Source organism: Lacerta agilis, chromosome 13, assembly GCF_009819535.1.
Source record: "Lacerta agilis isolate rLacAgi1 chromosome 13, rLacAgi1.pri, whole genome shotgun sequence".
Classification (NCBI taxonomy): domain Eukaryota; kingdom Metazoa; phylum Chordata; class Lepidosauria; order Squamata; family Lacertidae; genus Lacerta; species Lacerta agilis.
In genome coordinates, this window is record NC_046324.1 from 6840661 (window position 1) to 6862528 (window position 21868).

A 21868-nucleotide genomic window follows, 5' to 3' on the forward strand; every position below is an offset into this window, starting at 1 on the left:
TAAATGCAGCCCACAGACAGTCCTGGAATCAGCGTGTTTTTACATGAGTAGAATGTGTCCTTTTATTTAAAATGCATCTCTGGGTTATTTGTGGGGCCTGCCTGGTGTTTTTACATGAGTAGAATGTGTGCTTTTATTTAAAATGCATCTCTGGGTTATTTGTGGGGCATAGGAATTTGTTCATTCCCCTCCTTCAAAATATAGTCTGCCCCCCCACAAGGTCTGAGGGACAGTGGCCTGCTGAAAAAGTTTGCTGACCCCTGCACTACACCACACTGGCTTTCCGCAAGATCTCGCGAGAGTTCCACAAGATCTCATCGGAAGCTGCCGCTGTGAGACACCAGTGACAGGGCAGGGGCAGGCCAGTTGCCCACAGGGGCGTTTTCTCAGGAAGGAGGGAGCCAGCCCTGTTATGTAATGAGCTGTGGCCCCCATTCCGCAGAGGGAATCCTTCTTTTGACCTGAAGGTGGCCCTGTGTCCTATTTTACAGAGGGCTGTCCAAAGACAGTCATTTGTCTGAAGGGCTGATTGGTTCAAGTCCTCCATAGAGAAGAAGAAACCGAAGAAGGTAGAAATAGCACCTGGACTTACAGCACTTGGTCACAGTCTCTCTCTTTTTTGTTCTATTTCTGTGTAGATTGATTTCTATCTACATTTGCATCTGCCCACAGAAATTCATGTGTGCAGATTTTATGCAAATTGGCCTCCTCCTCGTGTGTGGTGTGATAGAATCCCTCTGTGTTTGGCCATGTCGAAGTGTCCACCTTGTCTGATGTAGATGTGGTCTCCCCTCTCTCACTCAGATCATGAAGTATGCCGAGCAGAGGATCCCTACCCTGAATGAGTACTGTGTTGTGTGTGACGAACAGCACGTCTTCCAGAATGGATCCATGCTGAAGGTACTGCTCTCTCTCAGTCGGTAGAGTGTGAGACTCTTAAGCTCAGGGTTGTGGGTTCGAGCCCCACGTTGGGCAAATGACTCTTGAATTTCAGGGGGTTGGACAAAATTTTCCTCAAGGTCCCTTCCAACTCTATATTCTCTCTTTCTGCCAGTATAAGTGTATTTATTTTATTTTATTTGATTGGCCAAACTGCGGGAGGCAGTGAAAGATAGGTGTGCCTGGCGTGCTCTGGGTCCATAGGGACACGAAGAGTCGGACACGACTGAATGACTGAACAACAAATTTTTTATTTTTTTAAAAAATATAACAATATATATAGAAGTAGTAGTCCTAAGAAATACCGATAAAATCAAGTCCACATAATAAAATGATCAAAATAAAAATTAACTAGCAGCTTCATACCTGGCATTGCTCAGGAATTCTAAGAAGAAAAACCCAGTGGTTAAATCAGTGCAGTTTTGAATGGAGCAGTCCACCATCTGGACTTGAAATGGCATCCAATCACATCCAAACATAGACAAAAACCTCCTCCTTGATTCCTGGACCCACCGGGTAAAATTAGGTTATGATATATTAAGAGTTCTCCAAATGTACAGTGAACAAAAACTTTCCAAGATATATAGAATCTACCTCTTTAAAACAGTTTTTGTGTATTTAACAATATTTACATAATGCTTAATTAAAATCCAAAAAAACCCCTAACCCTCTGATTTATTTCCATAAAATATTATAAAATATTCAGAAGAGAATATAAATCCAAACTAGGGGAAATGTCATTGTGGGAAAGGTTTTGTTCACTGGAGATAAAATCCCTGAGCTCAAGAGTTGAAAAACTTTGTGGTCCTTCCATCGGATTTCTTGTTGGGGGAGCTGATTGGACGCTGGAAAAACTGGGGGCGTTCTGTAGTCCTTGATTTGTCTTGGTTAAAGAAAGAATGGAGGCTCTGGAGGTCATGTTAATGGAGCATGAGGCAGGGGCAGCCCTACCATTGGGCAGAGCGGGGCAGCTTCTTGGACCAGGGACCTTCTGCAAGCAGAGTTATGGTCTCTCCTGGCCATCGGTGGTGGCCTCAAGTGAGTGTTATCCTGGCATTCAGAGGGACTTTGGCACCTCTCTCTCTCACTAGCTCTGCGGCTTTAGTAATCTTTTATTTTTGCCTTTCTTCAGCCAGCTGTGTGCACACGGGAGCTGTGTGTCTTCTCTTTCTACACTCTGGGTGTGATGTCCGGTGCTGCAGAAGAGGTGGCCACAGGAGCAGAGGTACAAGGGCTGGGATGCTGAGCTTGAAGGGTGGGACTGTCTGGGGCCAGAAATGGGAACCAAACAATAATTGAGGGCTCGCCTACAGCCAGGGCTGATTCTTGAAACTTCTCCTTCTATTGATGCAGAGTACTTCTGGTGTCACTCTTTCATCCACGCAAGTGTGACTGCAATAAAATTAATGGTGTCGTTGCAATCTAGGAAACTGACTGAAGAAGCAAGGATTCTGTACTGTATAGAAATTTATTCATGTATGCGACTACAGTGGCAAGAATGTTACTTGCCCCCAAATGGAAAGAAGTCCCAGCAAAAGAAGAATGGATTTATGGAATATGCAGAAATTTTTTTTGGGTAAAAGAATGGAAATGGTTTATTGAATATTTACAAATAAATTTTAAACAGATAAGAACACTGGCAGGATTATTGCAATAACCTGCAGTTTTATGAGAGTATCTATTTAAAGTAGACGGATAAACGAGCAAATTAAGTTAATTTGGATATGCAGAAAACATTAAAAATAAATTTAAGGAACCGCAGAAAGAGGGGGAAGGAAGTAGAGTTTTGAAAGGATTGTAAAATTATTGAAATGTATAAAATTGAGAATCATAAATAAAACAACAACAACAACAACAACAATAGAAGAAGAAGAAGAAGAAGAAGAAGAAGAAGAAGAAGAAGAAGAAGAAGAAGAAGAAGAAGCAGCAGCAGCAGAAGCAACAATTGACTGGGCAGCTACAAGAGAGCTGGGGCATAGTGATTTCTATGTTGTTTTCATGAAGATACGCCCTTTAAGGCATACTTTAAATTATGCACTTTATCCTAGTACAGTGGTACCTTGGTTTACTTAATCGGTTCTGGAAGTCCGTTCTTAAACCAAAGCATTCTTAAACCAAGGCATGCTTTCCCATAGCAGCAGGGGACTCAATTTACAAATGGAACACACTCAACAGGAAGCGGAACATGTTCTTATTCCAAGGCAAAGTTCACAAACCAAAAAACCCACTTCCAGGTTTGCAGCGTTCTTAATCCAAGTTGTTGTTTTTTTTTTTTTTTAATAAACTTTATTTCATTTTGGGATAATACAAATAAGATTCTTGAAAAAAAGAAAACAACAGTGTGCATATCCAAGGTATGCTATAAAAGAAAAGAAAAAGAAAAAGAAAGAAAACAATACAAAGTCAGAAGAAGAAACAAAACCCTCCCCCTCCCTCTGCTCTACCCTCCCTCCCCTCCCTTTACTTCTCAGCATACCCATCTGTGCTTGTAAGTCGTTTTGACGTCTATCTGCATAGTCTTTGTCCATTCATGATCCATTTTTGTCTCACCTTTGGACCTTTTGGATCTTTAATGTTTCATCAAGAGGTCGGCTCTTTCCACGTATAATTTAAAGTATTCTTTAAGTAATTTCCAATTGGTCTCTCTTTCTACTACACTTATTCCTTTTACTTCTTCATATTTTGTTGCCAAGTTATAGTAAGTTAACAATTTTAATTGCCAATCCTCTTTTTTCGGTATAATTGGGGACTTCCAATTTTTTGCTATTAGGAGCAAGTTGTTCATAAACTAAGCTGTTCTTAAACCAAGGTACCACTGTAGATGGTTTTTTTTTAAAAAAATACACATTACCCGGTTGAAGAAGTGCATTACAGAAGCCCGAGAAGTGCAAATTTTGATGGACAGCTGTGCTTCAGTTCAAATATTGCTTTGAAAAGTGTGAACTGGATATACTTGCCTTTAAATGTGAATGGAATCAAAGCTCTCCTTTGTCACGATGGATGAGTACGCCTAGCCACTCATTGAAAAGGGTGGAAAAGCTTTATTGGAACACCTCCCTGGGAATGCGGCCTCAGAAGCTATCCATCCCCAAGTGGAAGCTTCTCAGCCCTATTGGGTTGTAGGAATCCGGTTTATTTTCATGAAAATTAAGCAATGCCCCGTTGCCTCTGTCTGGGCAAGTCAGGATGGAGATGAGACGAGGTGTTGGGAGAAGCCCTCTACAGTTCCTTCTCTCTTTCAGGTAGTGGACCTGCTGGTGGCGATGTGCCGAGCCGCCCTGGAGTCTCCGCGCAAGAGCATCATCTTTGAGCCTTACCCCTCTGTTGTGGACCCCAGTGACCCTAAGACCCTTGCCTTCAATCCGAAGGTTGGTGTAAGGTAGCAGGCCCAGGGCTGCGAGGGACTCTTAAGACTGGATTCTTAAGACCCATGGTATATGGAGGCTGGCTCCACAGGGAAGCCTTTCAAGCAGTAACTGCATGCAACAGTGCTCTCCAGCAACTGGTATTCAGAAGCAATACTGTCTCTGGCAGAGAATAGTTAACTCTGGAACATGCTTTGCATTCATTCGGACCTTCTCAACACTCAGGCCATGCGGCTTCCTGGTAATGGGCCCAGTGAAACAGGGCAGAGCTATTTGTGTATCTGATGCATATTCTCTCTCTTTTTCCTGACACACAGAAAAAGAACTATGAGAGGCTGCAGAAGGCTCTGGACAGTGTCATGTCGATCCGTGAAATGACCCAAGTAGGTGCCGACAAATCTTCTCTGCATCTTCTCTGCCCTTGAATGAATGAGTGAATCTTTATTTGCGACAGCCATCGGCCATAGCAATAAAACAACAATACGGTATACAAAGAATAGAAATAAAAAAGTCAATTATATAAAATAAATTTTAGGGTTTGGAATCGATAGTCAAATAGGGGACCTTATTCCGATTGCCCCAGCTAAAAACCTTGCAACCTTTGCTGTCTGTCACCTGCTCATCTTCATCTGCCAAGAGAAAGGACACTGTGGCAGCGGTTGGGTGACCCGGAATGGACAATAAAAGAGGGGTGATAATCTCATTCCTCAAGTCAGGGGTGTCGCAGGGGGGGGGGGCGGGCAGCGCCCCTGCTGGGGGTGACACATCGGGGGGGGGGGCTGGCTTTTTTTTTTACTTTTTTTAAAAAATTCTTTTTAGGCTATTTTCGGCACTGCCGGGGTGGAGCCGCAGGGGCTGCCAGCGAGTCGGGGTGTCACCCCCTGCGCTGGCTGCCCCTGCGGCTCTGCCCTGGCAGCGCTGAAAATAGCCCCCGCCCTCCAGCGGTTTTTCGTGCCGCTGGCTGGTTTGCGGAGCCGGGGCAAGGAGAGGGGCGGGCCAGCAAAGAGGGGTGACACCCCTATTCGCTGACCCGCCCCTCTCCCTGCCCCACTTGCGCTCCCCTGAGGGGGCCTGGGCGGGGGCTTTGGGAGCCTCTGCGGGCAGCAAAGAGTCCCGAAGCCACTGCTGTAGCACAAAGGGGTGCCAGGCTGCGGCTTCGGGACTCTTTGCTGCCCGCAGAGGCTCCCAAAGCCCCCGCCCGGCATCCCCCGGGGGCGGGGCGTCGCCGCGTGTGCGTGCGTCATGACGTCATGACGCACGCACGCACGCGCTGCGATGCCCCCACCCCCAGGGGTGCCTCTTGACTTCCCGCCCCGGGCAGCCAAGGGGCTAGGAACGCCCCTGCTTCAAGTCTTTATAAAGAGTGCAAGCCAAAAGGGCATGCGCCACCGATTCAGTACTGCCATCTCCATAGGGACATAAGCGTTTTTCGTGTGGAATCTGTTGGAATCGTCCCTCTATTACAGCCGAGGGCAATACATTCAATCTTCCGAGAGTAAAAGCGCGTCTATATTTTGGAATTGCTAGGTTATGCAGATAGGGTGCCAGAGAGTCGAAATGGGAAGGTGGAAAATAGTCATACTATGGGCAAAATTTCCTTATTGTTCTGACGCTCGATATCATTTAGGCCTTTTCTTCATCTTGTCTGCCCCTCCCCCCCTTTGCGTCTGAAGTGGCTTAAGACCATCACTAGGCAGGGATGCTTGAACGCCTAGAAAACTTGTAAAGCAAAGCATAGAAATCTCTGCCCCAAGCCTACGTTTGAGTGTGTGAGGTTTTGTAACGGAGCGAAACGGCTTGTCTACTCAGAGTGAAGGCAAGAAACATCACCGCCACTCTGATTTGACTTTGTGATTTGGTTCCGGAGCCAGCTCTGACTTGGCTGTGTGATGCCATGATGTTATCACACTGGCTGTGAACCTTGATTGGCTGGATCATGTAGCGAATGAGAATAAACAACAAAATGGTGCTGACAAAATGGTATTATGAAGGTGGAATGGATGGGAGTGAACCGTCGAGAAAATGTAAGGTTTGGGGAAGCCTTTCAAGAGAAAAAGTTGGGTCCTGGAAAAATATCTGCCTACAGAATTTTGGGGTATGCAAGGCAAATGCATAAGAGAAACTGGGAGTTGGCAAAGGCAAAGACAGAGAAAGCGTTAAAAAAAACAGAACTTCTATGTTCCAGGAAAACCAATTTCAAGCCACATCACCCTTCCTATCAGGGCCTTTTAAGTAATCATTGGTGTGAATTCCTAGCTCTGGGCGAGATGTTCTGTTTGTGATTATAACCAGGGCCGGATATAGGTTTGATGAGGCCCTAAGCTACTGAAGGTAATGGGGCCCTTTATAGGTCCAGCTGTCCTTTGACAACAACAAAGTGTCTTTTTTGTGTTGACTATATGTTATATGGTAATTTATGGACCTAATAGGCATCTAAACCATTTGCACATAACAAATAGGAGCCTACACAACACTAAACACTGTCGCTGTATGTAGGTTTTATTTTATTTGTTTTTTATCTTATATTTTGGAAATGTACATCCATTCTTTTTCCCTTTAAATTTTTTTGGGGGGCCCCAAGAGAGTGGGGCCATAAGCTGTAGCTTGTTTAGCTTATACGTAAATCCGGCACTGACTATAACCCTGCTGCAACTGCTCCTGCTGCCCTTTCTCCACAGGGTTCCTACCTGGAGATCAAGAAACAAATGGACAAGCTGGACCCTCTGGCCCATCCTCTCCTGCAATGGTAAAGAAGCAGGAGACATTGTGGACCTGGGCACAGTGCGACTGGGCGGGCGGGAAGACAGACACAATCTAAGTGGGATCAAAGCAGGCCACAGTTTTATTGATCACAATGCCATAGGCTTGGCATAAGCAATGGGCATGTATCTACTGCGGACTTCAGTGGAGAAGGCTGGGCGGGTGCTGCTTTTGTGCTCCCGGAGCAGACCAGGCTACCAAAGTCGTCTCTCTGATCTGCCTAAGAAGCCCTGCCTCCTAGCAGCCCAGAAACAAAGCTGATGGGCTTCCAATTCCACCCAGAACGTGCAAAGCTCCTTGCCCAGGGCAGAAGATTCCTGATGCCTCCTGCCCTTTCCCCCACCAGTGGCGGACCCTGGGGTCTCACGTTTCAGCGGTACCCCCTCCCTGCTCCTTTCCTCCTAGTCTACAACATAGTTGTAGCTGCCCTGTGGCTCCCTCTTGGCTTGGCACCCAGTGTGACCAAACTGGTCACGCTCCGCTAAAACCACCTCTGCCCCCACAACAATGCCAGGCTGCAACGACTGCCCTCTGGAAGACAGAAACAAGAAGGGGGATTGTTGTGCAGATGTTGCCCAGTGCCAGGGGAAAGAAAAACAACACATGGTACAGTGAGTGACTGGAGCATAGGCAAGAGCCATAGCTCATTGGCTGGGTCCCAGGTTCAATCCCTGGCATCCCCAGGGAGGGCTAGGAGGGTCCCTTGCCTGGAACACTGGAGAGCTGCTGCCAGTCAGTGTAGACAGTATTGAGCTAGATGGAACCAATGGTCTGACAGGGCATAAGGCTGTTTCATTGCTACCTGGTAGATTGTCATCCCCAGTAGCTATGAGATCCAAAGCAAGCCTGTTGTTTTTAACTGCACCCCATTAAAAATTGGCTTTCTGAAATCCCTCCCCACTTTTTGAAATTTTAAAAAAGCAATTCCTATAATTACAGTTTTTCAAAAAGTAAAAAAAGTGTCAAAACTTAAATGAAACGTGAGCAGAATTGCAATAGCAAAAAATGTTTGCACAATTTAAATAATAATAATAATATTTATTTATTTATTCATTCATTCATTTATATTTCCCGCCCATCTGGCTGGGTTTCCTCAGCCAATTTGGGCGACTTCCAACAAAATATTAAAAATACAATAAAACATCAGACATTAAAAAATTCCCTAAACAGGGCTGCCTTCAGATGTCTTCCAAAAGTCAGATAGTTCTTTATTTCCTAGACATCTGTTGGGAGGGCGTTCCACAGGGCGGGCTCCACTACCTTGCGTTCTGTTTCAAAAGGGATAGAAGTGCAGGAATGGATAGCGAGTGGAGAATAGACCTTGGTCCCAAACGGCTGTGAGATCCTAAGCAAGATTGCTTGGAGTTATAGCTCAGAAAATCTTGACCTCTGGGGTGCTGAGGGATGCCCTAGATTGCAAAGTGGTTGCCTAATCTCTTTGCCTAGTCCTAAAGGGTTTCACAGCATCAGATCGTGTAGCTGCCTGCTTGGGAGGTCTTTCTGCCTAACTGCCCATCACACCACAGGCCTCCCCAGATGTGGATGTGCTGATAGGCTGCTCCACTGGAGCGCATGGCATGAAGCTGCAACAGTGGCGTAGGCTGCGGTCTTCTCATCTGGCCTTCAGATTGACCAATGGCAGAGTGAGCATGCTTTCGCCGGCATACTAACAGGTTCTGTGTCCTCCCTAGGATAATCTCCAGCAACAGGTCTCACATCGTCAAGCTACCTCTCAGCAGGGTAAGTGACCACTCCTCCATTCAGCCGTCCCACCCACAAGGTGTGACATTGTGGGGAGGGGCCATAGCTCAGGAGCACATATAAGGCTTAATCTCTAGGATAGCTCAGTTGGTTAGAGGGGGTTGCTGATGACACCAAGGTTGCCGGTTCAAGCCCCGGATGGGACAGCTGCATATTATTGCACTGCAGGGGTTGGACTAGATGATTCTCAGTGTCCCTTCCGACTTGGCTCCCCTCACCAGGGAAAGAGGGTGTTGAGCGACTTCTCTCTCCCCTCAACTCCCACCCAGTCCAGTAACTCCCCCCTCCAAAGGGGCTGAGGGGGCAACTGCTTCTGTGCTAACTGGCTGGGCGCCTCCTCAGCCTCTTCCGTCTCTTTGGGACGGCAGTTTTGAGCGGGAGAAGCGCTGCCTCAGCTCTCACGGTCACTGCCACAGTCGCCGGCCATGCTCTCTCCCTCCCTCCCTCGTTTTATGTAAGTGCAAAGTGGGGAGGACAGAATGAGAGAGACACAAAATGAATGAGAGAGACACAAAGGCTTGACAGGCATCTGTCAGAAATGCTTTGATGATGTTTCCTGCTTGGCAGGGGGTTGGACTGCATGGCCCTTGTGGTCTCTTCCAACTCTATGATTCTATGGTTCTATGAATCAGTGGGCAAGGTCCACCTTGCGAGTCTCTTCTTCCCACCTACTGCTCCCCAGCTTTGTTCTGTCCCCACCCTGAGCCCAATTGGCAGCTGCTGCTGCTGTTATGGGCCCTTGCTTAGATGCACAAGGTCAGTTCCTATTCCTTCTGCCTTGCCGTTGGCTACTGGAGTCTGCCTTCTGCCGTCCCAGCCATGGGGGCTGCCGAAGCGATTTCTGGGGTGCAGCTCAGCTGGCTTCGAGGCCTCGGATAATTGAAGAGCGGAAATGTTGTACCCTTAGAATTTTGCACCCGGGGGAACTGCCCCTGTGCAGTGGCGAAGCTGCATGCTCTGCTACTGGGGGTGGAGAGCAGGCGGAGGTGTGGATGACGCCCCCCCGGGGACATGGCGTGCATCCCGGGGGCGTGGTACACCGCCTGCAGGGGCGTGGTGTGCATCCCGGGGGCGTGGCACGCTGCCTGTGAGGGCGGGGCATGCATTCTTGGGGCATGACGCGTCGCTTGTGGGGGCCTGGCGTGTGGGATGGGTGGGTGTGCGGCGTGTGTCCAGGGGGGCTGCTGCGATGGCACCCTATCGGAATAGTGGTGCCGGGGGCGGTCCGCTCCCTTTGCACCCCTGTTCCTCCACAGGTGCCCCTGTTTTCCCCCACCCACGATATGCCACTGCCTGGGTACCCTGTATAATTAGCAGATACTCAGGGCATGAAGGCTAGTTTTCTAAGTTATGGGGCATTTGAAAATGAAGATAATAATAGGGAAAGGCAGGCAGTTGGTTCTGGAGGGGGAGGAATAAACTTCCTTGCATGATGGCCCTCTCTCTCTCTCTCTCTCTCTCTCTCTCTCTCTCTCTCTCTCTCTCTCTCTCTCTTTCTCTCCTTCTGCCTTTGTTCCTTCTCCTGGCTGCCCCTCTCCGTTTCCTGTGGGTCTGTTTCCCTTGGTAGCAGCTGAAATTTATGCACACCTCTCACCAGTTCCTCCTCCTGAGCAGCCCCCCTGCCAAGGAAGCCCGCTTCCGAACAGCCAAGAAGCTCTATGGCAGCACTTTTGCCTTCCAGTAAGTTTGGACACCCCGCTGTTTTTTGTTTTGTTTTATTTCCCTCAGGCTAAAAGCTTGTCGTTCCTTGATAGAGTGTTTCTTGGCCTTTGTCCCGCTTATCTTCAAATCACTGCTGGAACCTTTAAAAATAATATATGCTGACAGGGAATTATAACACTTACAAGCGGAAAGTGCAAAAAATAAGAATGTTGCGGTGTGGCATGTTCGTGGCTGGCCAGCCCTTTCTCAGGATACTCCGTTCCTTCCCCAACCCCCAGCTTTCCATTTTCTTTCTCCAGAATACTCAGCATTCTGTGGCCACTGCCCAAAGCCTCATATCCAGGATGGGGGGGGGATGGGTTTGCCCTTTGCTTCTGCCATAAGGAATTCCCCCAGACTTGCGGATATCTCCCTCTTGCATATCAATGCATAAAGATTCATCCCAAGATAACAAGTTTGCTATTGCCCTTTGTCAACCTGGTGTCTTCAAGATGTTGACAGACCACAACTTCCATCAGCCTCAGCCAACATGGCCAATAGTCAGGGACGAGAGTTGTTGTTAAAATCACCTGGAGGGCACCAAGTTAGGGAAAGTGGGTCTCTGGGATTATATTGAATATCCACCCTTTTCTACAACAAGGGACTCTAGGTTGTCCTTGGGGTCTCTAGGTTGTCCTTGGGGTCTCTAGGTTGTCCTTGGGGTCTCATCCAGGCACTTACCAGCAGGGGCGTTCCTAGCCCCTTGGCCGCCCGGGGCGGGAAGCCAAGTGGCACCCCTGGGGGCGGGGCATCGTGACGTGTGCGTGCGTCATGACGCACGTTCACAGCGCAACGCCAGGCCCCCAGCGCGACGCCACGCCCCCCTTCCCTTTCGGCTTCTTTCAGCGCCGAAAGGGGAGAAAAAAAGGAAGTGAAGCGGCGCGTTTAAGCGCCGGCTTTGCTTCCCTGGACCCTGCCCGCTTTCTCTTTCGGCGGGGAAGGGGGGGGGAGCAAAGCGGGCGCTTAAACGCGCCGCTTTGCTTCCTTTTTTTCTCCCCTTTCGGCGCCGAAAGAAGCCAAAAGGGAAAGGGGGGAGCAAAGCCAGTGCTTAAACGCGCCGCTTTGCTTCCTTTTTTTCGCCTCTTTCGGCGCTGGCTGGGCTGCAGAGTCACAGCCCAGCCAGCCCCGAAAGGGGAGAAAAAAGGAAGCAAAGCGGCGCGTTTAAGCGCCGGCTTTGCTTCCCCGCCCGCTTCCTCTTTCAGCGCTAGCTGGGCTGTGACTCTGCAGCCCAGCCAGCGCCGAAAGAAGCCGAAAGGGAAAGGGGGGGGAGCAAAGCCGGCGCTTAAACGCGCCGCTTTGCTTCCTTTTTTCGCCCCTTTCGGCTGCTTCTTTCGCCGTTGGCTGGGCTGCGACTACACAGCCCAGCCAGCGCCGAAAGGGGAGAAAAAAAGGAAACGAAGTGGCGCGTTCAAGCGCTGGCTTCACTTCCCCGCCCGCTTGGCCGCCGTTCGTCCGTCGCCCCAGGAGCATTGTGCGCTGCTGCTCCCATGGCAACGGAGCGAGCGGCGGTGCGTGGGGGTGACAAGCGGCGGCCCCTCCTGCCACTCCCCACGCACCACCGGTCACCCCGGGAGCAGCAGCGCTGCACAGACGGGGTGCTCGCTCGGCCGAGCGAGCACCCCGTCTGTGCAGCGCTGCTGCTCCCGGGGTGACCGGTGGTGCGTGGGGAGTGGCAGGAGGGGCCGCCGCTTGTCACCCCCACGCACCGCTTATCACCCTGTCACTGGGGGCGTACCGCCCCCACCGCCCCTCCCCTACGACGCCCCTGCTTACCAGCCCAGACCTCCTTAGCTGCACAATGTTCTTCCAGGCAATGTCTATAACTGCTGCCCATTGCACCTATTCTGCAAGGCACCCTGCGATTTCATTCTGCTGCTTTCTAGCATGAGATTTGCTGGGGATATGCACCAGTGCAATTGCGCAGACCCTGCATTTCAGCAGAGAAAGTGAAAATATTACTGATTTGAAGAGGATAAAGTGTGTGCAATAAGGAAAGTTTAAGGGCTGTCTCCAGCATTCTCCCTCCCTAGTGCAAGGGTTTCCTTGTCCAATTGTGGAAGCAAGTTGTCAAACAGACCACACAGCCTATTATACAACAGAGTTACCAGAGACCTATTTATGCATTCCCTTAGGCAACAGTGTTCATAATAATAATAATAATAATAATAATAATAATAATAATAATAATAATAATAATTTATTTGTACCCCGCCCATCTGGCTGAGTTTCCCCAGCCACTCTGGGCAGTTCACAAACGAATGTTAAAACTACAGCAATACATCTGTTCATCTGATACAAAACATTTTGCCAGTGGAACAAGGATTTTGCTCAGTGGCTTTTAACTTAGCACTGTGCGGAACCAACCCTAGGCACCAGCAAACTCCTTTATTGCTTGCATAGCTGAGTTTCTATCCCACCGCCAGCTCCAAATATGAATAGTTTTTTTTAAAAAAATAAAATACGGTCTGGATATAAAGCTGTCCAGAGGCAGGGGACATTCCTGTGGATGCACAAGCTCTAGGGAATGGAATAAACGTGCCACCATTTTTAAAAAAATTTTATTGTGTGTGTTGGCCTGGGGTAAAGCCAAGTGCTGGCGAGCTGAACCATTTCTTTCTCCCCCTGCAGTGGCTCTCACATTGAGAACTGGCACTCCATTCTGCGCAACGGGCTGGTCAATGCATCCTACACCAAACTGCAGGTAAGCGACTTCCACAGACCCCTGCTACTCCCCATAGCTAGAAGAGCGCCAACCAGCGGAGACACCCCACCAACCTTCGTCATCCCTCAACCAGCCCCCACCTGGGGGCATTTTCCTTACAACCTGTCCAGGAGGTGGCTGTGAGGGATCCTATTCCCTCCCGTTCAATACTTCCCCAACAGCGACTCTCCCTAAGTTTCACTGACAACTAGGATGAATCCTTCAGTGTTCATATGGGAGTTGTCTCTGGGGTACCTCAGGGCTCTACATTTGAAAACCTTTTGCCACCTATGGGATCTCCCTACCAGGGTTCCCAACTACTGCAGTTTGCCTTCACTTTAGGCAACTACGTGGCACACTTGGCTTCACTGTCCAGCCCTCTGTATGACAGGAGAAGAAGCAAACAGTTTCCTCTTCCTCAGGAAAGCTTTGTTCTCTCCTCTTAGTCACACCTCTTAAGGTATTGATACACTGCCACAGTCAGCGAACGTTTAAGCACATTTAACTTTATTAGGTAACTTGAAAACATGGATGTCTCGGGTTATTACTGGTACAAATCTTCTTCTCATGTAATTCAGCTTTGTTATAATATTTCCTGCATCCCTTTAGCAATGGTAATGACCTTTCCTCCCATTCCCCAAAGCCTAACCTCGCATTTTCTCTCTCTAATCCTCCACCCCCAACTGCCAAAACCCCCAACTGCCTTTTAACGGTTGTTCCCCCTCCTTTTAGAATGCCAACTAGCTCCGCCTCCCAGGGAACACCTACCTAACATGGGAGTGATAGGTTAGCCCATGATGAACCTGAATCATCAGCAGGCATTATTCTGCCACAGTGGCCATGACAGCGAGCTGCCTGCTCCTTTGCCTCAGTGTTTCCCCCTTTTACAACTCTGCAAGGAGGAGGATGGGGACAAAACTAGAATTAGTTGGCTGCTCCTGCCAATGGCTCTGGTTCCATCTCCTCTTGGGCAGGTCCGGCCCACCCAGGAGGCAGGCTGTGGCAACCACCTCGGGCAGCAGAACCAAAGAGGCAGCACCCCTGCAGGCATCCTGCCCCGCGGCCTCTGCCACCGAAATCTAGCAAGATCCCATGCTATCCATGAAATCTTGTGAGGGCTCTGCTACATCTCATGTGATTTCTCATGACCCGGAGGATGGGCTTTGGCGGTGGGGCAGGGCCTTCCCATTTCACTTCCGGTGGCGAAATGAGATTGGCTGCCCCTGCCCAAAGGGCACAAACTGCCACTTGGTCAGCCTGGGAGATGTAGCGCACCTTGGGTATAGTCCTCCCTCCCTGTACTGCTCAGGCAGATCCCAAGACTCTGATCCACTCAGTGGGGTTAGTTGGGCAGCGCATGGTTGCACCCGGCTGCCATCTTGCCATATTTGCGCTGCTGTGGGCTTGTGGGAACAAGCAACAGCAGGGCATCTCTGAAGGCCAGAATTGCTTCTTTGAGGATTCAGCCATCCAACACTGGCCAGCCACTCTGCATCTCTACTGGGAACTCTTCCAAAAACCGCCCTCCAACTTCTGCATTTCTTTGTCAGTATTTGTATACTTCTTTTCAGCTGCAAAGCAATTTGCAATAACAGAGCCTGGCCTTTTAAAGTCCCCCCCCCTCCTGCCTTTCCTCCAGTCGGCTCAAGGTGGCATACACCCCTACCCTGCAGGTCCTCACAACAGCCCTGTGAGGTAGGTTAGGCTGAGAGAGAATGATTGGCTCAAAAGTCACCCAGCGACCTTTTTGTCTACGTGGAGATTTGAACCCGGCTCTCTGCAGTCCGAGTCCAACACTCTAATATCAGAAATGTTTAAGTGGGCGATATTGCTGTCATAATAATATAGATCTGGAAATACCGGGTGCTGTCTGTAGGATTAAACAATGGTATCACACTCTCTCCTGGGAGGTGGTGCCATCAAATTTGGGGTGGGGGAGGCAGGGCCATAACTTGGTGGTAGAGCATCTGTTTTGCATGCGAAAGGATGCAGGGTCAATCCCCAACATCCCCAGAAAGAGCTGGGAATGTCTGCTGTTGGAAGCCCTGGAGAGCCACTGCCGGTCAGTGCAGATAGTATTGAGTTAGATGCACTGGAAACTGGTCCAGCAGGGCAAATGGGGCACTGCCCCACCAACTGCCCCAGTCAGCCCCTACCTGCCAGCTGCCTTATTACCTGTCGAGGAGGTGGCACTGCTGGACGGTTTGTCTCAGTGTGGCCCTTGTCAAACTCATCTGGGAGGAGAAGACTACTTGGCTCTGCCTGTCATTGGTTCTAGCGCCACCTGCTGTTGCCCTCCTGCCTTACGCCTGCCGCAAGTCATCGCTGGCTAGAAAGACCAATGGTCTGACTTTGTGTTAAGCAGCTCCCAGTGCTCCTATGTGCTGGCTGGGGACCACCAGGTGCTCCTGCCGCCGCCTCCTGTTCCTCTCAGCAGATGGCATTAATAGCTCCCCATCTCAGCTGGAGTCAGGGGCTACCCCCCCTCCCCGGGTCCTGGTCCTCTCTGTTTTCAAAGCAAAACATATATTCTTCTGCTTAAGGAAACACCAGTCTCCTGTTGTTAGGCTTGTATGCACATCTGTGATTAGTAGGTGGCACTGAGTGGAGCTGCCTGGCAAAGGGAGCCACCCCCCCCCTTTGATGAACAATGTGTGCCACTTATTTCCAAACGTGTGAAGCGAGTCCGGATGCACAGGGTGATGGTGTGAGGCACCCCTACTGTCTGTCCCCAAATCCTGCCCTGGTGGCACAGTTGAATACCTCTGCCATCCAAGGCAGGCTGAATACCAGTGGATGGTGATAGCCAGTGGGGACACTTACTGTTGCACTCAGGTCCTGTTGGGGCATGTGTTTGGCCACTATGAGAACAGGATGCTGGGCCACGTGGGCCTTTGGCCTGATCCAGCAGATCCTTTGTACATCCTTAAGGGGAAGCCAAATGTTCCGGAAGGACAGTCAGTCCCCAGGGTTTGCTGATGCTCGCACCGTGCCGCGCCCCCTTCCCTGGCCTACACACTTTCCCCCCAAATTATTTTTGGCTCACATTGGTGTTTTCCTGCAAGCTGCATGGAGCAGCCTATGGCAAAGGCATCTATTTGAGCCCCATCTCCAGTATTTCCTTTGGATATTCAGGTAAGCGGCTCTCTTTGTCCCCTTCCATCTGTCAGTGCACCCTTTCGTCCTGCAGACATGCTTGCCGTGCATCCAAGAGCCGCTTCCCCCCCACCCCCGCTGTGTGTGTTTCTCCATCCACATGCTGGGCTCCAGGGGAGTTTAAAATTCTCAGGGTGATGGTCGGTTGGGGGGGGGGAGAGAGAGATTGGCTGCCTATGTGTGTTGACTTCCAGCCTGGCCGTGGACTCATGTAGCCTTGCAGACATTGTCTTGAGATTCAGCTAGGCCCAACCGCTGCCTGGAGCTGGGATTGTTATAGACCTCGATGGCGATCTCCCTAGTTTCTCCTCTGGGCACCCAAACTCAATGGAAGGCACAAGTGGATGGTGTGAGCTTCTGTTGATGCTGATGAGCTTGCTACTTGAGCTGAGACTGTAGCTCGGTGGTAGATCCTTATGCCGTAGTTCCTGGGTTCAGTTCCCAGGCTCTCCAGTTAAAGCACTAATAATAATAATAATAATAATAATAATAATAATAATAATAATAATAATTTATTATTTATACCCCGCCCATCTGGCCGGGTCTCCCCGGCCACTCTGGGCGGCCTCCAACAAATACTAAAATACAATACAAAGTCACAAATTAAAAACTTCCCTAAACAGGGCTGCCTTCAGGTATTTTCTAAATGACAGGTAGTTGTTTATCTCTCTGACCCCTGATGGGAGGGCGTTCCACAGGGCGGGCGCCACTACCGAGAATGCCCTCTGTCTGGTTCCCTGTAGCTTTGCTTCTTGCAGTGAGGGAACCGCCAGAAGGCCCTTGGCGCTGGATCTCAGTGTCCGGGCTGAACGATGGGGGTGGAGACGCTCCTTCAGGTATACAGGACTGAAGCACATTGGGAAGCTGTGCAGATGAAGACTCCTGGAGAGCTTCTCCCAATCAGCATAGACCTCACTGGATAAGGGCCGAATGTCTGTCTTCTCATTGCTACATCTTTGGAGATCATGGGCCATTGTTTGTGTCTCTGGGCTCCTTTGCACCACCCTCCCTGCACAGACCGCACCAGCAACTGGCAGAATTCCTCGCTCACACAAGCAGCCGGTCCTGGCACCCTGTGGGTTGCTGTTCTTACTCTCTTTATTGTCAATGCAGGGATGGGGAAAGGCCAGCACAGGATGCCCTCCAAGGATGAGCTGGTGCAGAGGTATAACCGAATGAACACCATCCCCCAGGTAACCACCTGCTTATTCTGCACAAAACACTAAGCTTTCTCCCCTAACCCCCCCCCCCAGCAATATGCTTTGGAGATAGGAGCAGAGGAAAGTCTAACCACCTGAACGAATATTGCGGACCACCGGTGGTCCAGAGGCAGGAGTTTGGTTGGGAACCCCTGCTCTAGTCCATGGGGCCCTCCAGGCCTTTTTGTTCGGACACTGGGACTCTCCCTAGGCCACATGTCTTTTCATAAGCCCTGCCCTCCTTGAGTGCTTTTGCCTGGCTGAAATATGCCATTGAACTGTGGTGACAACTCCTGCTTGCCTGGGAGGGTGAAGAGAGAAATGGCCTGTGTTTTTGTGTGTGTAGAAACCTCTGAGTTTTTCATGACTGTTGTAAGGTGGAAGTCATATCCAATTTGCTCTGCCCACTTTGGCAACTGTTTCCACTCACGATGGGGGTATGCGGCTCCAGGAAGAATGTGGTGACCCTAGAGACCACACACCTCTGGTCTGTGTAACTAGATCTCTCTGGTTTGCTTGCAGACTCGATCCATCCAGTCCAGGTTCTTGCAGAGTCGCAATCTGAATTGCATCGCACTTTGTGAAGGTGAGCAATGGGGCGAGAGAGGCACGCCAGCCAATGTCTCTCCCTCTCTTGGAGCTCCTTTCTCTCCACATCTCTCCTGACTCCTGCCTGAGCCCAAATGCAGGTTACCACACCCATACAAATGCCAATTTAAGGAATGTGTGCCGGGGAAAGGCTGAGAAACCTGAAGCTCATCTTGCCTGATCACACCAGAGGTCCAGCAGAGTGTCTCCAACAGCAACCATTTCCATGCTCCTAGAACAGCATTTCCCAATCTGGTTCTCTGCAGTGGTTCTGGACTTCAACTCCCATCAGCCCAATGCGAGCTTGCCCAATAGTGAGGAGTGATGGGAGCGGGAGTCTAGCAACATCCGGAGAGCACAAGGTTCTTTGTTCCTGCTCTACAAACGAGGAACATTCTTTTTGTGCAATAAGCTCCAGAAGTGGTATAGCAAACAGGGATGACAATGTATAGGATAAGAATCAGACTCATTGGTGTCTGGGGTTTTTTTTTTTTTGCCTCCTGGAAATGACAATATTCTGTTAGCATGACTTGCTAGAGTTGTTCAGGGTCTGGCCTGTCTCTCATGCGCATCTATGTGCATGTACATCAGATAAGGGGAACCTTTGCCCTCGAGATGTTGCTGCAAATCAACACCCATCAGCCCCACCAAGAATGACCCATAGTTAGGGATGATGGGAGTTGCAGTTCGGCAACCTTGGAGGGCGGGGGGGGGGGCCCGGAAGGCTCTTTACACCTGATGTACGTGAACCTTAAGGCCCCATGGAAGGAAGAAATATTAAAAGCAGGAAAAAAATGGAAATAACTGACTCCCAACATTTTTTATTCAGAAGCATCCTTCTCTGAACTTTGAGATTACATGTTTATAATTTTCAGGGCCAATAGCTGTTGATATTGCCATCCTCCTGGAGCCTTATTTGCCCCTACGGGTTCCCATGGTTGCGCCCAGTGAGAAAACATGGGAGCAGAAAGACACCTGAGGCTACTGGCTTCAGAGAGAGAAAGATTTATTTTCTGCATGCAGAGGTACCTGCTGTGTTCAGACAGCTAAGCAAGTACAAAAAAGTCAATTTTCAGACAGTTCTTATAGACAGTTCTCTGGCTCTGCCTCTTGTACATCCTTGTCCATTTAAGGAACATTTCCTGTTGTACATATAAGGCAAAAGGACATATAAGGCAAAAGGACATTTAGCCCTGAGTTGGTTCATGCGCACTCCAGCAAGGCCACCCTATCTCTGACCTAGGCAACAGTTCCTCTCTGTACAAGGACAGTTACTCTCTGTGTTATCTCCAGACACTTAGTAAGGCAAAGCTTGCAGATCAAAGTTCACAGCTTTTACAGAGATGTTTCATACAGAAAAGCTTAAAAAGTTCTTTTATACTTCTGGACTAACAATACATCCAGGTAAATATATACAGGTTAGCTAATTAACTCCTTCCACTCCATTGTTGTTTTTTTTTCTAATCCCTCTAAATGTTGTTGGATTCCAACTCCCATTATCCCCAGCCATCATGGGCAAGAGTCAGGGACAATGGGATTTGTAGTCCAACAATATCTGGAGAGCCATGGGTACCCCATCTCTGGTTTGTCTTGAAGGCACCTAATCTGGTACCTGTTACCAGTGAATTCCATCAGTGAAATTATGCATTTTTTATCCTGAAACCTTTGACAGTCTGTTTCATTGGATGGTCCTCCATTCTACTATGTCACAAGCAAGAGGATTGATGCTATTCACTGCCCTTCCCTCCCCTGTCCATAACTGCATAAGTGGGCCAGTCGGAGGCAATATCCAGGGTTTCTGGCGCCAAAGTACCTGATCATCCTGGTTAGTGGACGATATTGGCAGGCCTTGTGTGTTGTGTGCTGATCATGAGGAGACCAATGCCTTTCTCATTTGCAGTGATCACGTCAAAGGATCTCCAGAAGCACGGCAACATCTGGGTGTGTCCAGTGTCGGACCACGTCTGCACTCGCTTTTTCTTCGTGTGAGTGATCACATTTCCTGGGTAGGGGAAGGGAAGCTGTTCTGTTTTGCAGAATAGGGAGATGGCAATGCCAATGCTGTAGTCTTGGGCAGTGCCAGCTTTCACCCACTGGGATTGGCAATAGCCCTGCACCGTCTTGAAAGGTATGGTGGAAGAAGGCAATTTCTGAAACAGTTTCTGTCTCCCTCACAGGTATGAAGACGGCCAAGTTGGAGACGCCAACATCAATACTCAGGACCCCAAAATCCAAAAGGAGATAATGCGTGTGATTGGCACTCAGGTCTATACAAATTGAAGGGGTGGAGGACCCCGTTCCTTTAGCTTGTGCCAATGTTGCCCCTGCCCCTCCATGGGTAGAAGGGAGCCAGAGGTCAGAGGCTGCCAACGAAGTGATGATAACCCAGGCTGGATGGAGACCTGGATCCACAGGAGGGGGCAAAGGGGCAACCAGCATCATTTCTGGGCAGCAGAGGCCCCTGGAGCGCCCCTGGAAGGGTGGAAGCGGATCTACCCAGCCTGCACCTAGAATATACAGAGAGACTCTCCAATGGGGGGGGACTTGGACCAAATCCCAAGGACAGTTGGGGTGGCTGACTTTGCGCTCCCACGTTTACAGTGACAACATTTTTAACAATGAAAACAAGCAAAAAACAAACTAAAAGAGACAGAGAGAATGGGAAAGAGTGAGAGAGCGCAAATGGTTTTAGCTTGTTAAAATTCTCTTTAAAAAAAGAAGAAGCTCTGATTGCACCTGCACAGACTCTGTGTGTATATGTGTGTGTTTGCAGGCACTTGTACTCGTGTGTGTGCCCAGCAGATGTGCCATTTCCTTCATTTCCTTTTGCCCATGAGGTCAGACCTGTGACCTCAATGTGATCTGTTTGTTTTGTGGTCATCCTGATGGGTGTGCTCAAAACTTATACACAGGTTAGACAATGCCCCATCTTTAAACTGAATATTTGTTCTACTTCCTTCACGGGGAGGTTGTAAGACGACATGGAACATTCATCCTGATTTGCTTGCACCCTGATTCTGCAACTTCCCACTAATCAGTTGTTGATCTCACACTTTTTAATGCATTTCCCTGTCACTCTCCTAACTGCAAGAAGTCAGGCATTTTCTTTCTTTCTTTCTTTCTTTCTTTTCTTTTCTTTTCTTTTCTTTTCTTTTCTTTTCTTTTCTTTTCTTTTCTTTTCTTTTCTTTTCTTTTCTTTTCTTTTCTTTTCTTTTCTTTTCTTTTCTTTCTTTCTTTCTTTCTTTCTTTCTTTCTTTCTTTCTTTCTTTCTTTCTTTCTTTCTTTCTTTCTTTCTTTAAAAAAAAAAGACTTTCTTGTGCCAGAGTATTTTAATCCACTTACGGTAAATTATACGGGCCTATTTTTCTGGTATGCGATCGAATCCCTCCCACAAAATACTGTCTGTCTGGAAGTGGCCAAGGGCACCAACCCAAGTATGGTATATATTTGTGTTGTCCCTGTTACAGGTAGGTAGCCGTGTTGGTCTGCCATAGTCAAAACAAAATAAACATTAAAAAAATCCTTCCAGTAGCACCTTAGAGACCAACTAAATTTGTTCTTGGTATGAGCTTTCGTGTGTATCTGAAGAAGTGTGCATGCACATGAAAGCTCATACCAAAAACAAACTTAGTTGGTCTCTAAGGTGCTACTGGAAGGAATTTTTTATATTTTTTATTCTGTGTTGTCCCTGTCCACTT

At 48.8% G+C, this 21868-nt stretch overlaps 1 protein-coding gene across 6 annotated transcripts in view; it reads left to right on the forward strand.

Moving 5' to 3' along the window:
* PARP6 (poly(ADP-ribose) polymerase family member 6) overlaps positions 1-20806 on the forward strand; it is a 46852-nt gene extending 26046 nt beyond the window's left edge. For 2 of the 6 annotated variants that reach the window (XM_033167621.1, XM_033167618.1), the window contains exons 11-23: positions 805-900; positions 2072-2164; positions 4182-4307; positions 4622-4687; positions 6983-7050; positions 8756-8804; positions 10393-10505; positions 13155-13227; positions 16293-16362; positions 17497-17576; positions 18105-18168; positions 20071-20155; positions 20348-20806. In XM_033167621.1, coding sequence (XP_033023512.1) covers positions 805-900; positions 2072-2164; positions 4182-4307; positions 4622-4687; positions 6983-7050; positions 8756-8804; positions 10393-10505; positions 13155-13227; positions 16293-16362; positions 17497-17576; positions 18105-18168; positions 20071-20155; positions 20348-20450 — 1086 coding nt within the window. In that variant the 3' untranslated portion in view covers positions 20451-20806. Of the gene's footprint in view, positions 1-804; positions 901-2071; positions 2165-4181; positions 4308-4621; positions 4688-6982; positions 7051-8755; positions 8805-10392; positions 10506-13154; positions 13228-16292; positions 16363-17496; positions 17577-18104; positions 18169-20070; positions 20156-20347 lie in introns of those variants that run through there. The other 4 variants (XM_033167622.1, XM_033167620.1, XR_004427776.1 and 1 more) reach the window with 3 other exon arrangements.
* The last annotated feature ends 1062 nt before the right edge of the window (positions 20807-21868 follow it).